Source organism: Equus caballus, chromosome 7 (genome assembly GCF_041296265.1).
Source record: "Equus caballus isolate H_3958 breed thoroughbred chromosome 7, TB-T2T, whole genome shotgun sequence".
Classification (NCBI taxonomy): Eukaryota; Metazoa; Chordata; class Mammalia; order Perissodactyla; family Equidae; genus Equus; species Equus caballus.
In genome coordinates this window covers 15,904,932-15,928,481 of record NC_091690.1, presented here as the reverse complement: position 1 = coordinate 15,928,481, position 23,550 = coordinate 15,904,932, and the positions used below count along the sequence as shown (strand labels likewise).

General features: G+C 35.0%; 1 protein-coding gene across 30 annotated transcripts in view; it reads right to left on the bottom strand.

Annotated features, from left to right (window-relative positions):
* Positions 1-23,550, bottom strand: part of GRIA4 (glutamate ionotropic receptor AMPA type subunit 4) — a 368,128-nt gene that overhangs the window by 49,609 nt on the left and 294,969 nt on the right. For 29 of the 30 annotated variants that reach the window (XR_011440452.1, XR_011440446.1, XR_011440445.1 and 26 more), the window contains 4 exons: positions 23,086-23,190; positions 14,920-15,030; positions 6,332-6,538; positions 766-1,136 (listed from right to left, as the gene is read on the bottom strand). Coding sequence is in view for 19 of the 30 variants with exons in the window: in XM_023644730.2 (XP_023500498.1) it covers positions 766-1,136; positions 6,332-6,538; positions 14,920-15,030; positions 23,086-23,190 (794 nt within the window). In the remaining 11 variants the exon portion in view is untranslated. Of the gene's footprint in view, positions 1-765; positions 1,137-6,331; positions 6,539-12,428; positions 13,649-14,919; positions 15,031-23,085; positions 23,191-23,550 lie in introns of those variants that run through there. The other variant, XM_023644733.2, reaches the window with a different exon arrangement.

The window sequence follows — 23,550 nt, the reverse complement described above, 5'->3', positions numbered from 1 at the left end:
TATATTTATGATGCTAATATAAGTCACTATTTAAATTCGATTCTTAGCTTCTCCTACCTTCAACTACTTTTTCTATGGGAGAAATTTGGTATTTTTCTTGTAACAGGTGACTGACTGCATCTTTGGCAAACAAAACTGAAAAGTGTTTTAGTGACATCCAAAGGAAGTAGGCCATGACTCCACAGAAATGGAAAACCCTCTCTATAAAGCTAACACAGTATTTACATTGCTCTTTGCCTCCTGCTTAGCTTGTTTATAGGTTGTTATACAGAACAATGTATATCTGGTACCTGCTATATTGACTCAAGTTTCAGGTAACTCCATAGCAGAATTCTCCCTTAAGCTACATGGAATGTAGGTCAAATTCAAAATTAATTTTTAAAAGTGAACAACAGCAACAATAACAAAAATATTTGATTTTGAAAAGGAGACAAAATGAAAATGAATTGCTATTCTTACAATCTAGATTTTAGTTTGCATCTGCCAAACCACTGAAGGAAATATTCATACCAAGTGATTTTTGAGAGTTCTAGTGGGTTGCATATTTTCTATTGGGAAAGTTAATCTTTATGATATAGTATCCACATTTTGTGCTCACTTGGAAAAATTGGCTATAAATATATTTAGATTAATTTGGGAATTGCAGGTTTTTTCTGTTTCAAGTAGTGCTCTGCCTCCAGGAAAAGAATATGTCGAGAGATGTTCCGCACAACACTTAGAATTACTGAGGAAATTGGTGAAGAACTTAAGAGTTTTGAAACTAACCTGGGTGAAATGTCACATCCTTGTTGCATAAAAGCACCCAGGGAAAACCAGAGGCTGTTAAAGATGCCAAACTCATTGGGAGGCTGGTCGCTGGGTCCTTCCTTTCCATCCTCTGGCTCTTCTGTGTGCCACTCATACGGACTAAACCTACTAACTAGGAACAAGACCACGCTGACGCCAATGTAGGCAAAGACTATGCACATCCAAATCTCATAGGCCAGAGGATCCAAGAAGGAAAACACTCCTGGTTTAGATTTCTGAGGCTTTTTGATCATGATAGATATGCCCAAACTCATGAAGGGCTTAGAGAAGTCAATGACCTCCTCTCGTACCAAAGTGATTGTCAGAGGGGCAATAGCAATCTCTGCTTTCTATAAGAGAAAAGACACATGAAAACACATAGGTTAATGAATTTCATGAAGTAATTAGCACTGGATTGATCCATTCAAAGCTAACCAGTTATGCATTCATGCTGCATTTTTTTTTGGAATGGCAACAATGAATAAGATAAATACAGAGATGAACAGTAGATTTGTTTTCGTAAGGTATCACTTAAATTGCACAAAATATTTTTATTGGTGCTAGTAATTAGATAAGAGGAAGAGAAATGGAGACAGAATAGACATAAGCAAAAATAACTTGAACTCAAATAACTGTATTCGTCTTTAAGGATCTAGGACAGTGCAGGGGAGAATAGTCTTTCCATATGGCTGAATTTCTGAATTTCTTGGCCAGGAACGCTGCTATGTTGCAGCCTGTTCTGTTTCATTTGGAAGGCTGCCACTGATTCACGACTTGGCCATCCCTTAATATTATGAATTGCAAATTTCAAACAGTCCTTTCTCTTTTATTCCTTTCCAGTCATGAGAAAACATCATGAAGTCTGTGTTCGTAAGACCGAAGAAACCCACTGTTTAACAACATCTTCCAATTCAGCACACACACAAAAATCTGGAAATTGGCATTTATTTCTTCCTAGTCACATATTTTGGTTTTCTACTTTCAAATTCTAAAAACGATTTTGGAAAGCAGTGGATTCATTTCTCAGATATTATGATCGTAAGATACCAGCTTCCATTTTCATTCTGTGATTTTGAGCCATTTTTCTGAGCCTAGTTCCCTATCTCTAAAATGAAGACATTTATCATTGTATTGTTGTGATTACCTATTTAAAAACCTTAATAAAATAACAGTGAGTGTTTGTTGAAGGATTATGCATCTGATGCTGATCTAAATATTTTAAACGGCCTCTCATCTAACTCTTATAACAATCTCATGTCTATCATTGTTTTATAGATGATGAAACTGAGACTTGGTGAGTTTTACACATAATGGCAGCTCTGGAATTCGAGCCTGTGATTCTTCCATTAAATCATGCCACTTCTCAAAGCAAAGGAAATAAACTATGGTGAAAGAAACTGGAAACTGTTACTTTATCTACAAATGAGATAAGGTTTTCGGATTATTTTAAAAGGGAACTAACTGGCATTAAAATGGAATATGAAACATACTCAGACATACGTGTTCTCACAAGGGGTTACTCTTATATTTGTTCCTGTATATCTTTAGTCCTGTGGTTTGATAGAAGGCCAGCAGCTTGATACAAGGGAAGCTGGAGGGTTAGCATGGGATGGTTCTCTGGGCGTCATGCTATCCGCTGGCTGACTGAGAACTGCCTGTATGTGCCTTTAAGTAGGAACAAACTTAGTTCACATCAAAAACACGCAGATATACAAAAGACACAATCATTGCTGAGAGGGTATTATTTGCCCATAGTTATTATTATTTATGTAATTTTCATTACACGTGTTATATGAACTAGCTATAGAAAAATCAGTACTTAAAACGAGAACCAGAAAATTAGGAAAAATTATCTCCATTCCCTTCACCTACTCATTTTTTCTTCCTATATGTCCTGCTAGGCATTGTTTTATGAATAATATTTTTTCTTATTTTAAAATTGGATAATACAGAACATTACATTTTATAATTCATTTTCTCAAAAGTATATGATGAACTCATTTTTATTTCAACATATATAGTAAAAATTAAGTTTTAAGGCTTGCAAATATTTTATCATGTGAAGGTATCAAAATTTACTCAATCAATTTCTCATTTTGGGGGATATTTATATTGTTTCCAGTTTTACACAATTTATTACAGTGATGATGTGAACATCTTTGAAGACAAATCCTCACACATATCAACTATTTAAGAAAAATTTCTAAAAATGGGATTGCCGGTCTAAATGGTAATCTTTTTAATGCTCATGATATTTTTTGCCCAATTTTTCTCCAGGAGGTTCATACAAATTTCTACTGTCACCAACACAGTGTGAAAACACCTGCAGCTTTAAATTTTGTACACCCCCGTGAATCTTTATTCTCATTTATCTTCGCCATCTTGCTATATGGCAAATTAGATCTCATTGTACTAATTTGAAATTGTCTTTGTAAAACAAATAGCAACTTTTACTTCTTTTATGCATTACTTGTCATGATCTGCCCCCATTTTCCATATGGGCTATTCATTTTTTATTTACTAATTTGTAAGCACCTTTAGATATGTTAAAAATATTAACTTTTATTTTCTATATATACTACAAATATTTTCCCTATTCATCATTTGTTTTGTTCACATAACTTAGTTCATGGTATTTTACTGCATTATATGCATTTTGAATTTTGTTGTAGCCATATAAAATTATCTTTTTGTGTTTTGTGTTTATTATCTTTGTGTTTTCATGCTTAGAAAAATCCTTCTCATATCATATGATCAGTCTCATATGATATAATTATGGGACCTCTGATCTCTCTTGGATTTATTTGGCATATTGCATGATGATGTGTTGCAAAATTATTAATTTTCCAAGTAGTTCCCTATTGTCCTGACAGGAATAAATGAATAATGCATCCTTTCACTGATTTGAAATGCTACCTTTCACATACTATGTTGTGTGTGTAGTATCTTCTGAACTTTTTTATTTATACAAGTAACTGCTAATGAGAGTGAAAGCCTTAAAAGGAAAGAAGTGTGAGGAGAAATAAAGGGGTCTCAGCACATAACACTAAAGGCCACAGAAGGCAGACATTTCATAAAGGTGGTGATAATGATGTTGAAGGAGGACACTTTTGAAGTCTGAGATTTGTGAGATGAACAGAGAGGATACACAGAGGCTTTCTCTGCTAACACTGGAGATATGTCATTGTTGCTTGTTCCATTATCTCAGCGATTCCCAAAATTACGTGTGTAAAATATCTCCTGCAGGGGCTCTATAGGGTTGGGGTTCCTGAGGACCACTGGAGTGAGGCTCAGGAACCAGCGATTTAACACATCCCACAGGTAATTCTGGTGCTGGTAGGCCATGGAACGTGTCTGAGAAATAGTCCCTTGGATTAAACCATATACACCGGTACTGCAGGGCGCAGGAGAAGGCCCTGGAGCAGCGCACCACAGGAGGTTGTCGAGTGGACATGCTGCAGTGCGCAGGTGTGACAGACAGAGAGGACCTGAGAGGGAAAGGGAGGTTCTGAGCTTCCGGGTCACCACCTGGTGGTGTGCTGAGATCACACATGAGTGTTTCACAGATAATCTGTTGCTAACAATTACAGTAACAAAGTTTGCAAAGAATAAAGTAAAGCAATATATAGATGATGGATTTAAAGTTCATCATTTTGCTGTCTAATAGGCTCTGTGGGGTAGAAGAGAATGGGCTGTGTTACCTAGGGCCCTGGAAACTGAGCATTTCTATATGTGTTAGCAACAAGAAAGTAAAAAAAGGTGGAGAAGCAAGTACAGACTTTGCAGACACCAGAATGAAAAGTACCAAATCTGCGGAAAGTGTTAAGAAACATGAAAGATTTCTTCGGGAAAAAAGTGGACAGCTCAAGTGGCAGAGTTTGGGGTATTTAAACCCTTGCTGTATTTAAACCTAGCTGATGAATGAATATAACAAGTATTAATAATTATTATGTTATCACCTCTCTCTGTCTAAGAACTGCATGACTTTAGGACTTTCTGTTACTGTGACATGTGCACTACTGATATAATTTTTTTTCTAATTCTGCTACTCTCTTCATATCATTTGTTTTCATTATTGAAATAAAATGCCCTCAATAAAACGTAGTCAGAACCCTTGCAAAGGGGTGAACCTGGGCTGCCCAGTGAGTAGGGCTCCGGAGGAGATAGATGGAACAAACGCCCTAGAAGTAACTCAGGTTAGTAATCCCATCCGTAACCAACTGGTAACTAAGTGTGATTTTTTTTTTTAAGATGAAATACTCAATAATGTTTTCCGAAGGAAATGAATGACTAGTTCTGACAACTTGGATAATGTTCACATCTCAAATCTGCTTACTGTATCAAAAGTTTAAAATATTACCAAGAAACACGCGCTTTAGGAACGCTTTTTCTTTGGCCTTAAAGATCAATATCAAGCTGTTGATGAAGTCTGTGGTAAAATACTTTTTGCTTTTTTAAAATTGCGTTTTTTTCTCACTTAGGACACCTAACCTGTCAGGAGTTCTTTCAAATGGATATAAAACTAAGCGACTGCTCTTTACTGTCAACCGCTGAGGTGTGGCTACTGTACTGGGCTATATGAGAAAGTTCATTGCTTCATGGTCTGAAAAGCAGGATGTGGAATCGTGAAACTATTGAACTGCGGTTCCGGTTTGGAAAGTGAGCCCCTCTGTGGAATTCAGTGATGTTCTAAATCTTCCTACTTTTATTCTTTTCTGGGTGAGGATGACTCTCATAAAATTCTTCATCTCAAAGAGGACTTGTGAGGGTTAATCAGACACAGTATGATTTGAAGGTGAAATTGCTGAAATATGAATTGGCTTACAGGAAATTTCAGAATACATTTCAAATGTATGTGACTTTTATTGGTTACTTGATCAACAGAGCTTACTGTGACGTCTAGGTTTTGTTTCTGGGCTTTGGCGATATCAGACCATCACTAGCATTCGATTCACTGCTGGTTTGATTTTGACACTTTGCAGTGGTAGCTGGTGGACGATCTGGTTCTGATTCAAGCAGGAATATCTGTGTTGAATTTGCCCTTGGCTACGAATGTGTACAGGCAATACCTGGTGAACTCAGAGGGAAGAGCATGATGTATTTTCATGTGAGGCCTGCTATGGAATAAATTCTAGCTTTTGTGTTTTTCTATATATGCTTGTATGAAAAAAATAACAGCAATGCTTAAAGTTTAAATTTACCATGTTCAACAGATTTATAAGAATATTACATTATTTGTGACTATTTTCTAGACGCTAAATAGTGTAGTGACTGCTTCATCAATTACTTAAAAGATACTTATGAGTAATTACAACCAACAAAGATATAAGTAACTAGTTAAAATAATGTCCAACTTTATACTGTTGAAGGAAACCTGTTCCTACAGGTATCAAATAACAGATTACTAATGGATTTGTTCTGTAGTTCTCAAAATAACACGTCTGTGGCGTAGCAGCATCAAACTGCTTAAAAATTGATATGTGCTCAAGTGAAAAGAAGTTTCAGGTTTATGTAAGTAAATTCTTCAATAAATTGATTTGCTTACCCCATAAACAAGTTCTCCTACCATCCCATTCCAGATTTTTGTGTCTGCATCCCTTGCTCCATATTTTCCATCAGGGACAATGGCAATTTTATACTTGATACCAATATGTTTTGCAATTTCAGATGCCAAATCTACACAGTATCCTTCATACTTGTCATTTCCTTCAAACATTTCGTGATTTTTCTTGTACATAACATATGGGGATTCCTATAATGAGAGAAGTAGAACTGTAAAGGAGAAATTACAAAACATTTGAAAATCTTCATGTAACTTTTCGGTTTCAGAATTTGCCAAAAAGATTATATTTGGTATTAATATACACACTGATTTTGTGTGGCTAGAAATCAATAATAAAATATGAATATATAAATATGCTTAGAAGTAAATTAAATTGCTTTACATTGGATACTAAAAATGAAGCTTTTAAAATAATTTTCTATTGATTGATTATTACATACCTAGCACTGTGACAGTGATAGAAAAAAATGTCCATTAGTAATTGTTCAAAAAAACATAAATTATCATCTTTGGCAATGAAATTACTATTTCCAAAATATCTCATAAAGTTAAAGACTGTTTAGTAGTCAGCTTCATGTAATAAAAGACTGACCCAAGGTCACTCATCCAAGGTGTCCATATTCTGCATCTTGTTTAGCCACATTCAGCTGTGACCTCCTTTAGGAAAAGAATTAGGTCATTTTTCTTTGATCTCTAGCATTTCACAAGATGCCTTTCGCAGAGCAGGCACTTGCTACACAATTGTTCAAAGAAGAAATGAATTAACAGTTTAAAAAATTTTATATCATTTTAAATAATTTTTACTTATTTGCATTAAATTTGCTTTCCTAATGTTGTCTGATATTTTGGCTTTAAATAGTGTTGCGATCCATGCATTCTTATAAAATATGTCTCTAATGGAAGCTAATAATTTTCCCCCAATTGTGACAATCATACACTTCAGATGATATTCTTATTTAGTTTTCAAAGCAAGTAAGACAGAAAATAGGATGAAGAATTATTGTGAAAATCCTCATAAAATGAAAAAATTTACTGGTGGCTAATAATAACTGGACAGTTTTCAGTTAAAGCGCACACACATACACACACATACATGCATGAGCACACACAACCCTAAACCAAACCATTTAAAGGCCATGAACTAAGGAGACATGTTAGCAAAGAATAACTTGATTTTATAAATGGAAACTAAAGCCACCAACTAAAAGATAGGCCTGGTGAACATGCCAGATGTAGAGAATTCCTGGCTACACCTAAGATTTTCCAATCCTCACGGACAAGGAATGACTACTTTTGGCCACAATGTCATTGAGATCATGTATTCATATTTTATAAAATTGTACTGTAACATTCATTTAGTAATCTTTCATAAGAATTTCTGCCCTCCCAGCAAATTTATAATTGAGGAAGTTGAACTTGCTTTTGGAACTCTGGATTAGGAGGTAATTTACTTTGCATAATGTGGCAGCCTATGCTAATTCTGATTTTGTTTTTAATGTAGAAACTACTTTTAAAATCTTAAGAAAAATGCAAATTACATGATATATGATTTTCTCATAGAGATGCCCTAAATAACTCTATTGTGGGCAATGGTTTAGGACTGGTCCTTGTATTAGTTTTTTAAATCCTGCCTTAGGTTGACATGGCCAACTGACCTAGAAGTCTCTCACTTCTTGGAATTTGATGAATATTCTAACACTAGACTTGAATAAAGAAAGTTTCTCCACCTATAAAATTAAGACAACTAACTGTCTTTTCTTTAGATAGATGAAAATTATTTATTAGCTTACAGAAAACATTCTCCAAATATAAAGGGCTTTGCAATCTATAAATGTGGTTATGAAAAGTGGTGAGTTGTTGCAAAGCATTGTTAATTTCTAAGATATGCTATAAAGTATTTGTAGTTATAAGAAACTAATCCTTAATTTTCTTTTTTTCTTGCTATAGCTAATTAAAAATGTGGAAAAATATGTAGAAAAAAGCAATAATCACACATTTGTAAAACGCTTAACATAGCTGCATAGCTATCATCTGTAACTATTAGTATAACAAACTTAAGAGTTTTTCAGAAGGAGAATCACAATTGGTACTAGGGCTGAAGAACAGTTCTAAAATATCTTGAATATTTAAACGCTTAAGAATTTTATCCTTCAAATATATATATTACCATGTTAACTTGTGTGTGGAAGTTTCTCTAGCTAGTATGAGTCATCTAATTTGCTAAATTCCCTCTACATTATTCACTGAACGATTTGCTTCATTAAAAGCTGCATTTTTATTATTTAATCAAACATTTATTAAGCACCCACTGTGTGCCAGGCAGTTTGCTGGGAACTAGGGGTACAAAATAATGAAATATGCCCCTTGCTCTCTTGTGTTTAATTAAGATCAAATTCTTTGTAATAAGAGTGAAGGAGTGAGAGAGATGGGCCAGTAATAAAATATAGCAGTGAAAAATAATAACAGCTCTTACTTATTTAGTGCTTGCTCTGCATCAGGGACAACGCTAAGTTCTTCAATTGTGTCCTTTCATTTACTTTTCACACTGACAGTTTGAGGTAGGCATTTTCCATTTTGCAGATGGAAAGTCTAAGGCTCAGAGAGGTTAAGCAAATTGTTCAACTTCACAGAACTAGCACAAACAGGAGCTGAACCTATATTTTGAAGTATCTGGAAAATTCTGAAGCTATTATGCATCCATCAAAATATGCGCAACTACTTGAGATTTCATATGATTTAACGAGAGAGGGGATAGATTAAAGAAATGAATTTCTGTATTTTTAGTGAATGAAATTCTTTGTATGAAATTTTGAGTAAACAATGTAGCTAAAACCTTTTCATATCTCCTTATAGTGTCTGGTACATACAGGGCCCCCAATAAATGTAAGGATTCCCTGATCTATTAGTGTTTCCTAAATAGGAATATCATTCCAAAGTAATTATGTTAGGACTTCTGATTCAGGTCTTGAAAAGGAAAGTGGTATGTGCTAGGTCATCTCTTCTGAAACAAGCATATGCGTATATGAGTAAAAATTTTATTTAGTATCTTCTTTCATTTTGTTCAATTTCCTTTCTGGGCATCAGGGGCCCATTAGGTCTTTATTTTTCTGCCAAAAAAGTCAACAGAGGCTAGAAAAACCTTCAGCTTACTGAAGCTGTTGATTAGAAATTTAGCCAGACTTTTTGCACAACTAGGGCCTACACAGTTATCGGCATTCAGATGAGTGGTATATACAGCATAAGAGAAATAAGCTCTTCACACTCAGGGAGGTGGAAGAGCAATGAGAGAGAAAGGCTAGGATTTGTTGAACAGAAGCTTTCATGGCTGCTCAGTTTTACCCAGTTTCTCTGAGTGTATCTCATTTTGCTTTGCTTTCATGTCAAATCCAAATAAGAAGCAAATCCTCAACACTTTCCCAGTCTCCTCATTTACTCGGTCCCCAATCTGACAATTTGTCCATGAGTAGCCCTTCAAACATTGCACACTTGGAGAGACTTAATACAAAGTTTGGGTTACTATGGGTGAAGAAAATACCAAATCTTTCCAATATAATAAAAAATAAGTTCTAGTCGATCCTTAATGGGGATTTGTGGGGCATCTTTGATAAACAGCTTTATGGACTCCCAGGTGTTCAATTGTGAATAAAAATGGAATGATCAGAGAAGTGGAATATAGCCTCTTACTTCTGCCTTAAGAGTATATAACCTACCACTTTTTCTTTTGTTTTTTTGCTGAGGAAGATTTGACCTGAGCTAACATCAGTGCCAGTCTTCCTCTATTTTGTACATGGTTCACCAGCACAGCATGGCTGCCGAGTAGTCTAGGTCCATACCTGGGAACTGAACCTGAACTACTAAAGTGGAGCGTGCTGAACTTAACCACTAGGCCATGGGGCCGGCCCTTATAACCTACCATCTTTATTATCAGCTACTGTGCTCTGTGGGACAGTAATTCCTTAAAAGTTATTTTAAATGCATTACTTTTTTTTTTACTTGAGGTAACATTAGTTTATAGCATTATTTCTTAATTATTATGAGTTTATTACTACACTTTCCATAATGAATAGTTCTACATATGCTCCATTATTTCAGGAAAGAACTCCATCTCTGTCTAATGTTGCCACATTAGGTCTTACTTATGAAAATGTTTGTGTAAATGGATTAAGATGATTTTCAATCAATAAAGTGTACTCTTCCTACCAAGGAAAATTTTTTTTGGATTATTTGTATTTAGCAAAAGTGAAATTGTTGAAATAGTGCTTCTTAGAAAGGCTTCAAGATTTTCTAAAAATTACAAATATAATCATTACAATTACTATTGAAAACAGTTAAAATAATAAAATTAGTAGTATCAACCAAACTTATTTGATTATACTATCAACCAAAGTATAACCAAAGTTATTTACATAGCATGTAGATATTTGCTTTTCTCAAAAGAATGTTTTTTTTTCAGTTTTTTTATTGTAGTAACATTGGTTTATGACACTATATAAATTTCAGGTGTACATCATCATATATTTTGTTATCCTCCAAAGAATCTTAATGGATGTAGATAATTTACCCCATAGGTAAAATTCTTAAAAGGGGAAATTAAGGTATTATTCAGTTCAGAAAAAAATGAGTAAATTTAATGGCTGCGCAGTTTCAAGTTTATTAAAAATAACAGTTAAAAACTAATTGAGTTATAAGTACTTTGGAGGCAGGTATAGGTCTGGGAGAATTTAATATTTGGTACAAGGAAGAAAATAAATATACGGCTATTTTCTATATATTTATGTACATATACATACATAATACATTATATATAAATGTGTATATTGTTGTCCATGCACGTGTATTTATGTACATATACATACATAATACATTATATATAAATGTGTATACTGTTGTCCATGCACGTGTATCTATGTACAGTCATGAGCTGCTAATGATGTTTTGGTCAATGGACTGCACGTGGCTGTGGTCCTATAAGCTTAGTAGCATATAGCCGAGGTGTGTAGTAGGCCATACCATCTAGGTTTGCGTAAGCATAATCTATGATGTTCACACAACGATGAAATCACCTAGTGACACACTTCTTGGAACGTATCCTGGGCATTAAGTGACGCATGACTGTGTAGTGCATCTACAGAATTCTACATAGAGAAGATAACATATGAAACATCTCATATAAAGTATGAAAAGCAACCTCTGGAAAGATCAAGTGTGCTAAGTAAATTGTTTTAGGTTTGTAACATAATTCTGATGCTACAATGAATAAATTTGGATTTATGGAAAATTTTCCTAAAGGATTATTATGTTCATAAGATGGTAGGAAATACCTTCTTAGTTGAATAATGCATCATAAGCATCATTTAACTTTAGTTGTAAGGATTTGGGGAAAAATGCGCTTGGCTGAAATATCACTGCATTCTCTCTCCTTTTCCAGCGAGTTCAGTAGCCAAAGAAAGTAGTGAGATTACAGAGGACAACATCACCCTCTCTTCTCCCAAGGTCCACAGCGAACTGCCTTTTCCTCAGTTGCTGCACTTATCAAACCACAAGCACAGATTTGGCTTCCTTCCATTGTTTATGGAAATTATTATTTTGAATGCAAAAAGTTAAATCAGTATGGCCACAGCTTCATGAGTTTTACAAAATTATTAGTCACTAACACTTAAAAGACAAAAACATGATGAACTTCTGAATCTTAAACTTTAGACCTTTCAACTTTGTAGTCATGATTCTCATGTAATGAGATTGCCAATTTTACTTTTTGTTTAGACTTAGCTAAGTTATATGCAGTATGACTATATTCAGGTAGAACAAATTAATCATTAAAATGAAGATCACATTATGGACATACAACATTGTTATAAGAAAAAATAAATTTCAACAGTACAAAAAGCTAAAGCCACATTTTATTTAAGAATGATATCTAATGTACTTATTTATTATGTTTCTTGTCTGCTTTCCCTCACTAGACTGTAAGTTAACTGAGTGCAGGATTTTTGTCTGATTTGTTCTCTGACATATCCCCGGGGTTATAACTGTGCCTAGCACATAGCAGACGCTTAATAAATATTTATGAATGAATAAATGAATTTCTCAATAAATTTTATTTAACAATAGCATATACCATTACAGTGTATCAACATATAAATAACAACATACACAAAGGAAAGACAAATGGGAGAACAGCAACACCAAATCAATTTCGATCAAAATGAATGACTTCCAGTGCCGCAATACCCTCAGCCTTCTTCTGTGTCTAGATATTTTATCTTGCATGTATTACAATGTCTAACTCCATCTATGTTGGGAGTTTTCAACTGAATCTGGGGGATTATTATACACAGATGCCAACATCTCATTCATCTACAAGGAATTGCATTTCTTTCTAAATGAATGAGGTGGTAGAGATGTCATAGGTCCCAGGCTACCATTTTCAAAAAAGCAAACATAAGAAACACTTTCAGGAAAAGATTCTAGCATGTTTCTTTTGAATTACTGAATGATTATGTAGTTGCAAAGGCCAGAGGTATTATTTATATGAAGATTACATTTTTATACAAAAGACAGATACTAGTATTGCACTATTTTGATAGCAAAAATATTGTTGAGATCACTGTCAAACAACAGATAACTTTACAGAATATTTTTTATGTGTATAGGAAACAGTTGGATTTTTCAATCATTTTCACTTATTTTTTGATAGCATGCTTTCTGAAAACTAGCCATGCTTTCAAAAGTAATTCAGTATTTTGGTTTTAAGAATTATATCCCCAGCCCTTTAATAACAGGGATGGAAAGGACATTCTCTACATTATACCTATAATGCACATTAAAACACTTTATTTCACACAGAACAGGCAAAATTTCAAAAAACCTTTAAAGAAAACAACTGTATATATTGAGAAAAACACACAAATTCATAGATCCTACTTTTAAAAAATCTACCCTTGGAATTAGGAGTGATATAATTCCATAATTTTATGTACAATGACCTCATTTCAAGATAGGGGAATTGCTATGTTAGAATCACTAAGTGATTTTTTTTTCAACCTCTATTTATTTTCTTGAGAAAGATGAGGATTAATTCTTCTTTTGTTCTAGTATCTCAGAAAAGTCACAGAACTTTAAAAAAATTTTTTTTCTGGTAGTCCAGAGTTGGTCATCCAAGAAGAATCCCACATGAATAATTAGCTTAAATTGACTACACAGGAGAACAAGCCTTGAGCCTTAGTTAGGAATGGTCGAAGAGCGTGGAACTCATTTCTTTCTTGATCAGTTTCTTAAAATAGGGTTCTTCATCAGAGGCTGAAAAGAGGAGGACTGTACTGAAGTATGACTTTCCATTACTGTGTCTTTTTTAGGAAAAGAAATATATATATTGCTTTTCAAGTCCCATGCAAATATTACACAATTAAGTTAGAAGGTATATATTACACAAAAACTGCTGTTGATTGGTTTGCATTCTAAAATCACAAACTTCCAATCAAGTTTTGGCAGATTAACATTAAATTGCTAGCTGGTGATGCAACATAGATAAAACTAATTGCAAAGTACAAAAGTTTCTCCCTGGCATTTTTATGCTTTGACCTCAATGCCAAAGTTTTGGAAATAGCTCAACATTACTAAAAACCTAAAACTAAAATTACATAAGCTAAAAACTAAATTACACAAATAGTTCCACTTTATTTAGAACAAGAGCTTAATAAACAAATATTTGTTCTGTCTAATGAGACAGTGAGCTGAGGATATATAATTTTAAATTAGATAGAAAAAGTCACCGATTGTTGATCTCCTTTGACGAGCTTTGACTCTAAAGGGCATGTTTGACTTTAGAAGAGAAAACCATGTAAGATATTTCATGAGAGTTTCTTCGAAAAAGCAGCCTTAAAATTTAGAGAATTTTTCATTTTACGAGGTGAATGAATATTTTTCTTAATTCCTAAAAGTCCAATAAATTATGTGGTGTATTTGTCACCAGCCAATGAGAAAAATAATCGGTGCAAAAAAGCCTTTTCGCATTAAAAATAAACACAAAACAAAATTTATTTCTAAAACATTCCATTGTATAAAGCATGCTCATTAAAATCTTCATTCATATCTCCACTATTATAGACAGACAATGCAAATCACTATCTGATAATTAAACTATCTGGAAATTATCATTTTAAACACTATTAACTATTATTACATTGATGTTTTAAAAAACATAACAATAATATGGTGTTTACTACTGGATATTTTTATGTCATTGGTCATTGATATTTTTCATGTTCATTCTTTTGTTCTTTGGAGTCTTAGCATTTCATACATTTCCAAGTAAAGTTTGACAGTTTCAATTTTTAACATCTGAGCACTTTTCTAAGAAGAATACAGCAAAAGACAATACAAATGAAAGTACTGAATATACTCAAAGCTCAGGACAAACCTATTCAAAGCCTCAATGGACTTTCGTGGATCAGAACACCCATGCCACCACTGTTCAGAAGCAGCTTTTCCCCGCTCTGTTCACCATAGCTGGGGAATTAAAATTGCCTGTGGACAAAACGGAACAGCATAAAGCATAGACCGAAACTTACCATAATTGTGGTTACAACCACTGTTCTGTTCTCAATAGCTGCAGTGTCATTGCCAAGAGTGGGGACATCTTGAATTAAGACTAACTTATCCATATCATTCCAGTAACCAACCTGCCAAACAGAGAAAATTCTTGAAAACACATTTTAGAAGAATTTCTCTAGTTCTTATTGGAACAATGAGGGGTATTAATAAGAAAGCAAACAAAACAAATTTAAAAAACAGATGAAAAAAGGTATTTGGAAGTTTTCTTAATGATGGTGAGCCAGTTTCCTAAGGTTAGTGATACTGCCTGGTTATACATTTGGCAACTTTACTATTTACAATCACGGAGTAGCCAAGACATTGGGAATGAGTGGTTCAAAAAAGAATATGGATACAGATGGAATACCATTTCATGATGATCTTCTCTTCTAGTAAGATTGACCGAACACCCTAAAATCAATTTCCATGATTTTATCAATAACATTACAGGTTTTATGGTAAAGGGAAGAGCCAGATTTACAAAGGGAACATATACAGGATATTTTCAAGCAAAAAAGGCTTTTATATTTTTAAAGCAATATAGAAATAGTTTTTGGTTTAATATAACCGAGCCACTAGGTTAGGGAACAATCTTACCATTTCTAAAATGCTAAATACGTCAGAGATTAATATTAATGAAGAATATTTTCATTCTCAACGATTACATTTAAATTTGTACTTTTTCATTTTTAATTCCTTATATTACTTTCTACTTTAGACGTGAAACAAACTCCTTTCCATAAAATATTTCAAATAATTAGTTAAGCACTTTACAAAGTAGTAAACTATAACGGGATCATCGTTAAGGAAATGTAGGGTTCTTTGTAGCATGCAGAGCGTTAAGTGATAGTAACAGCTACCACTTCCTGACTGCTGGCTCTGTGACAGACACTGCATTCGAGGCTTCTTTTTATATACATCTTAAAGGTCATACATACAGCAAATGTAGAGGTAGGTGCAATTATTATCCATATTTTGGAGATGAGGACCCATATTAGAAGGTTAAATAAATTGCACGAGTTATACTCTAGTCAGGCCAGAATTAAAAACTCAGTCTGTATGACATCAAGTCCATATATTTTGCTTTTATCCTACACAACCTCCCCAAATGGGTGTTCATTTAACGCTTGCCAAATTTTGTTCTTGAATTTCTGGATGCAGTTGATAAAACTCATTTCTCCAATAAAATATATGTAGATGCTCACTGGTCTGTATTCACTCTTTGTTCTAATATGTTTTGGAAGTCTCTCTTGCTTCCTCCAAGTTTCTTAACTGTCATGTTAGTATTTGTGAACATAACAAAATGAAGCAAGCATTAACAGGTCAGAAAGAGGCACTATATTATTCACAAATGTTTCATATGTAATTCAATAACAGAATAGATGGAGAAAAAGAAGTTTCATTAACATGGCTTGCTATACTTCTTAGTTTTATCCAAAATTATGAGTATATATTAATTCAGCAATTATTGTCAATTGTCTATACAAATCCATTTATAGCTGACATTTATTTAATGGTTCAGTAAAAAAATTAAAAAACAAGTATATTTTTGAGACCTACCCTCTCCTCAATTCCTACATGTACTTAAAAAATAAAAACCCTGTTTTTATTGTTTTTCCTGTTAATTCTCCTTTCCACATGACAGTTACATGACATGAAAATGAGTTTTAGAGTTTAGCACTTCATTAGGATATAGCCACCTTCTAAATCTCAGCCGCCCATTCTCCAAGAAAGACAATTTTTCTTCACTAATGAATTCCCACAACAGAAAAACCACGGATTTGGGACACATTCTGGAGAGTCTTCAGATGCTGGAAAGATCTTGACGTTTTGCATTCAAAAACAACCTGTGGGTTCACGACTATCTATTCCCAAAGGATAAATGATTTAGAAGTGCTGGCAAATTAAAATAATATGCAAAATTTTACCCAATTGTATCTATTTGCCTTATATTAACTTGTAATTCTAGTGAAAAAAGAAAGACACAGTTTGTGATGTGGGATCAATTAATGATAGATGTCATGTGGGCTATGGACTTACTGGGAAATAAGACTTTACTGGGTGGACAGTGATCCAGGGGTCACTCCCAAAGGAATCCTAACATTTGGACCTAGAACCCAACTCAAGATGGAGTTTTCCTTTTTAGTTCTTCACAACCTTTACAATCCTCTAAGAACTTTCCCCAAGCCCTATCTCATTTAATCAGACAGGGAACTAGGCAGCTTTCCTAGAGACAGAAATTGGGGGAAAACAGTTTTATAATTCCAGAGCAAAAGTATGGAAGCATTTAAACCACTAAATTGCCAAGGGGTGTCAGAAAATATTTGTCCTCTTTGACCTCCTAAAGCTGAATTGCGTGCAAATACAACCATAATATAATGTATGAGGAAACTTCTCTGTATTTACGCAGACTTTGCCTGAAATGTAGCATTTGGAGGGGCTGTGAGGAGACCCTGTTCTACTCAAAGCTGGTTCCTTGGAGAGTTGATTTGACCTGACCAGATGTGTCCTGAAAAACATGGCTTAATTCCAATACCAGCCCCAAAGAAAGCCCTTCTGGGCCCTGGGATGGGTACTATTTCATAGTCGTTAAGAGCGTGAGCTCAGGAGCCAGGTGAGCCTTGGTTTCCAGCCCAGCTCCACTTCTTTCAAGTAGAACATCCCTGGGTAAGTCGCTTGTTTCTCTGAGCCTTCCCTTTCTCTTCTATAAAATGAGAAAAATATATCTTACGTTTAGGTTGTTGTGAGGATTAACTGAAAAAATGCACATCAATTCTCCATTATTGTGTCTGGCATATAACCTGCTTTCAATCAATATAATTTTTATAATTAAGAATTCCTGAAACTATGTAAGTCTGTCCCAGAGCATCCCCTCTCGGGGTCACTGGAATGACAAGATTCCACCATACTTAAGAGCTGGGACTTCAGAAAGAGCTTTGTGGCTCTGCTTAATGAGACTCTCCATCAGTTTTCCTGTTACAGAAGTCAGACAAATGGATGGGTTGGCTCTCTGATCTATTTTCAAAGATAACTCCCTTGCTGGCAAGTGTTCAAATTACAAGAACGATTGCTCACTTTTCAGACATATTGCCAAGTCTCACTAGCAGAATGTTTCTCATGGCAGTTTATTTTTAAGTTTAATATTCCTGACAGGATGCCCAAGTTGATCGTTGCCACAGAAAAACGAAGACAGATGAGTCTACACCATTTTACATTGCATATTTCTTTTGAGTCTTAGACGAATGTCAGCTGAGTGTGAAGATTCTCCCATCTTACTCTTTAACTTTCTCCTAAGAAAATCTTAACTTTTGTAGCCATCAGGATTCAAAAGTTTCAGTACTATAAAGAGCCCAATTGATATATCACTAGTTACCACCAGCTTCCTTTCTCAGTACAGTCATGAGCTGCATAATGATATTTCCACAAAGATGGACTGCATATACGATGGTAGTCCCATAAGATTAGTACCACATAGCCTAGGTGTGTAGTAGGCTATACCATCTAGGATGGTGTAAGTATACTCTGTGATGTTTGTACAACGACAGGATCATCCAACACTTTTCACAGAATGTATCCCCGTCGTTAAGCAACACATGACTGTAGTCTTTCTTTTATAGAGAGATCATTTTGCTTCTTATATTTACTGTTTTGTGAAATATAGAATTGTCTTTTGCATTTTACAAAGCTTCTGCTTCAGTGACTAACTTCGCGAGATCTGGTTTGTAGCAGGAAAGTGTGCCTGTTTTCCCTCTGCCCACCAATGTTTTTAGGGGCCTGGGGAGTATTCTGTCTGCTCTACAGCTAGCAGAGGGACTTTGCTGAAAATGGGCCTCCCTCTTTTTTTCATGTTGCTGGCTGTGTGCTGACAGGGAGTGTAAAGTTGGTGTTTACATGCAACTTCCTAAATTTCTTGTTGGCAGCATGTCTCAGTCCCTTGCTGCAGGCAGTGTCTTTAGCGGAGCCCATCAGGCAGCTTGGCTTCCAAGGTCTGTCATCCATCTCCTGCCCTACCTGCTCTGCATCTCCAGCCCACCCCGTATTAGCTGGCAGCTTGCACTGAAGGAAATGCCACTAAGAGTCTGAAAAGCTAGAGATGGTTTTCATGGCAGCTCCAAATCTCTCCTTCTCGTGTATATACAGAAACACATGCTATGACAGACTGGAGCAAAACACAACTCAGAAAGCTCTGCCATTTTTCATGTAAGACTTTAACTGTCCTACCTCCAGCTTGTCTTCAGGTTCTTGCCTCTTCCATTTCTACCTATCCGAACTCTAACTTCATGGCTAACTTTAAATCCCACCTCCTCCACACATGCCTTCTCCTTAACTATCATATGAAATTTATTATGTTCTACTCCACTAGAAAATAAACTCCTTTACAGCAGGGTCTACTCAGGTGAGGTAATGATGTAGAGAGGTTCTGAATGAAAATCTTGTTTTTCTTACTTACAGGCCTTGGACAAGTAATTATAACCTACTGGATCATAATTTTCTCACTGGAAAAAGGGAGATAATAGTACTCACACTGTAGGTTTGTTGTGAGGATTGAATTACACCAAGTCAAGTGGTTGGGACACAGCAGGAATTTCATAAATTGTAGCTACCATTATTATAATAAAGCAGGAAAGTGTATTTGGGAATGTTTTCTTAAATAGCCAAGCATTGAAACAAATAGAGTTTGTAGATAAAGTAACTTGAACATCTCTTTCCTTGAGCATCCTAGCTAATCTTAGAGAAAAGAACTGTTAAAAATTATATGTGTTACAACCTCCCAAAACCGAATCAAGAAGAAATAATTGGAATAAACCAATCCCAAGTAAAGAGATTTAAACAGTAATGAAAAACCTCCCCCAAAATAAAAGTCCAGGGCCAGACGGCTTCTCTGGATAATGCTACCGAACATTCAAAGAAGATTTAATACCTATCCTTCTTGAACTACTCCAGAAAATTGAGGAAGATGGAGCACTTCCTAATACATTCTATGAGGCTAACATCACCCTGATCCCAAAACCAGACAAAGACAGCACAAAGAAGGAAAGCTATAGGCCAATATCACTGATGAACATAGACGCAAAAATCCTCAACAAAATATTGGCAAACTGAATACAGCAATACATTAAAAAGATAATACACCATGATCAAGTGGGATTTATACCAGGGACACAGGGATGCTTCAACAACCACAAGTCAATCAATGTGATACACCACATTAACAAAATGAGGAATGAAAACTACATGATCATCTCAATAGACACAGAGAAAGCATTTGACAAAATCCAACATTCATTTCTGATAAAAACTCTCAATAAAATGGGTGTAGAAGGAAAGTACCTCAACATAATAAAGGCCATATATGACAAACCCACAGCCAACATCATACTCAATGGGGAAAAACTGGAAGCCATCCCTCTGAGGACAGGAAGAAGACATGGTGCCAATGCTCACCACTCTTATTCAACATAGTACTGTAGGTTTTGTCCAGAGGAATTAGGCAAGAAAAAGAAATAAAAGGAATCCAAATAGTCAATGAAGAAGTGATCTCACTGTTTGCAGATGACATGATCTTATATATAGAAAACCCTAAAAAATCCATCAGAAAGCTGCTAGAAGTAATCAACGATTACAGCACAGTTGCAGGGTACAAAAGCAACTTACATAAATCAGTTGCATTTCTATACTTTAATAACTAACAGAAAGAGAACTGAAGAGCACAATCCCATTCACAATTACAGCAAAAAGAATAAAATATCTTGGAATAAATTTAACCAAGGAAGCGAAAGGCTTATACAATGAAAACTACTTGACTTTCCTGAAAGAAATTGATGACGACATAAAGAAATGGAAAGTTATTCCATGCACATGGATTGGAGAATAAATACAGTTAATGTCCATACTACCTAAAGCTAACTACAGCTTCAATGCAATCCCAATCAGAATCCCAATGACATTCTTCACATAAATAGAACAAAGAATCCTAAAATTCATATGGGGCAACAAAAGACCCCGAATTGCTAAATCAATCCTGAGAAAAAAGAGCAAAGCTTGAGGCATCACAATCCCTGACTTCAAAATATACTACAAAGCTATGGTAATCAAAACAGCATGGTGCTGGTAAAAAAACAGGCACACAGATCAATGGAACACAATTGAAAGCCCAGAAATAAAACCACACATCTATGGACAGCTAATCTTCAACAAAGGACCTGAGAACATACAGTGGAGAAAGGAAAGTCTCTTTAACAAATGGTGTTGGGAAAACTGGTCAGCTGCATGTAAAAGAATGAAAATAGACCATTCTTTTATGCCATTCACAAAAATACACTCAAAATGGACCAAAGACTTATAGGTAAGACCTGAAACCATAAGACTTCTAGAAGAAAATATAAGCAGTACACTCTTTGACATCAGTCTTAAAAGGATCTTTTTCAATACTATGTCTTCTCAGACAAAGGAAAAAACAGAAAGAATAAACAAATGGGACTTCATCAGACTAAAGAGCTTCTACAAGGCAAGGGAAAACAGGATTGAAACAAAAACACAATCCACCAACTGGGAAAAAATATTTGCAAATCATATATCCAACAAAAAGCTAATCTCCATAATATATAAAGAACTCACACAACTCAATAACAAAAAGTCAAATAACCAAATCAAAAAATGGGCAGGGGATATGAACAGACATTTCTCCACAGAAGATATACAGATGGCCAATAGGCACGTGAAAAGATGCTCATCATCATTGATCATTAGGGAAAAGCAAATCAAAACTACACTAAGCTTTCACCTTACATCTGTTAGAATGGCTAAAATTATCAAGACAAAAAATAACAAATGTAGGAGAGGCTGTGGAGAAAAAGGAACCCTCATCCACTGCTGGTGGGAATGCAAACTGGTGCAGACACTATGGAAAACAGTATGGAGACTTCTCAAAATATTAAAAATAGAAACACCATATGATCCAGCCCTCCCACTACTGGGTACCTATCCAAAGAATTTGAAATCAGCAATTCAAAGGGACTCATGCACCCCTATGTTCATTGCAGCGTTATTCACAATAGCCAAGATGTGGAAGCAACCTAAGTGCCCATTAACTGATGAATGGATAAAGAAGATGTGGTATATATATACAATGGAATACTACTCAGCCATAAAAAAGGATAAAATTGTCCCATTTACCTCAACGTGGATGGACCTTGAGGGTATTATGTTAAGTGAAATAAGCCGGATAGAGAAAGACAAACTCTGTATGACTCCACTCATATGCGGAAGATAAACACATAGACAAAGAGAACAGATTAGTGGTTACTAGGTGAAAGAGGAGTGGGGGCTGGGCACAAAGAGTGCAGTGGTGCACCTATAATGAGACTGACAAATAATAATGTACAACTGAAATTTCACAAGGTTGTAAACTATCATAAACTCAATAAAAAAATTATGTTAATATATAATGTTTATAGCCAATTACTGTGGTGGGATTGTACGGTTCCATTATATAAAGCACTTTTTCGATGTGAGGAAGAGCACTGACTTGCCTGTCACATTGTAAGACCAGCAGAGTTACCTTCTGAAATCTTTAGACCTTCAGGTTCCTGAACAACCTCCTTGGTGCCTCACTTGGAGTTTCATAGATGTTTCTCTCTCTTCTCAGCTTAACAATAATCTTAATAATCTTATCTTCTGCCTGCTCTCTCCTTTGCTCATTTGAATGTGTTTACATGTTTACTTCAAGAACATTCAGCCTGTTCTAAATATGCCCACCCATTAGAAGTAGTTTTCTTAGTTCTTTCTCTAACAATTTCACAAATGACCACATGGAGGTGAGTATGTCTCTTAGCTGCATTGTGTGCTTCCTGCTGAGTAAATTTTGTTTTGTGGGATTCATTTAAGTGTTTTTTTTTTTTAAATATTGCTTCCATTTTGGATAAAGGATATAAACAGTGCATAAATTACTTTGTTTCAGTTTTGGCACACCATTGAATATCAATTATATGACACAAGAATTTATTTCCTCACAGATTATCAAGAAAGCACTATTTGTAAGTACTCACATTTAAAAAAAAACGTAGAAGATCCAGCTACCTTTTACCTATAAGCCTTTAAAAATGTCAAAAGCAAACTAAGAAAATAGTTTGAGTGTGGCTCACCTTTCTAGGTCCTGTGCTCTTCAGCTCAAACACATCCATTGTGTAATTGACCCTACGTCCATAGTGGTCAAACTGAACATTCCCTGTCAGCCCTTGAATTCGAACCTATGAACGAAAAAGAAAACCCACATATGTGTTCATTTGCCAGTTCACTTATAGAAATCTCGACTTCATCTGCGAGGCTTATGACTACGTGGAGGTGTGGAACTATAAACTATAAGCAACTCACCAAAAACCCATGGGGTGTTTGAGCTACTGGAATAGAATCTGAAAGAAGACTATCAAAGGAATGTATAAGAAGTTCTGCTATATACCTGGAAGATGAATATGTTTTGGTTTTTATATCATAAAATTTCCATTGGAACTAACAGAATACTGCCTCAATATTGAAGTATTGTTTATAATAAAGGAATGGAAATATGGTTTGTTTATAGTTACTTTTCAGTTTCATTTGTATATCCACAC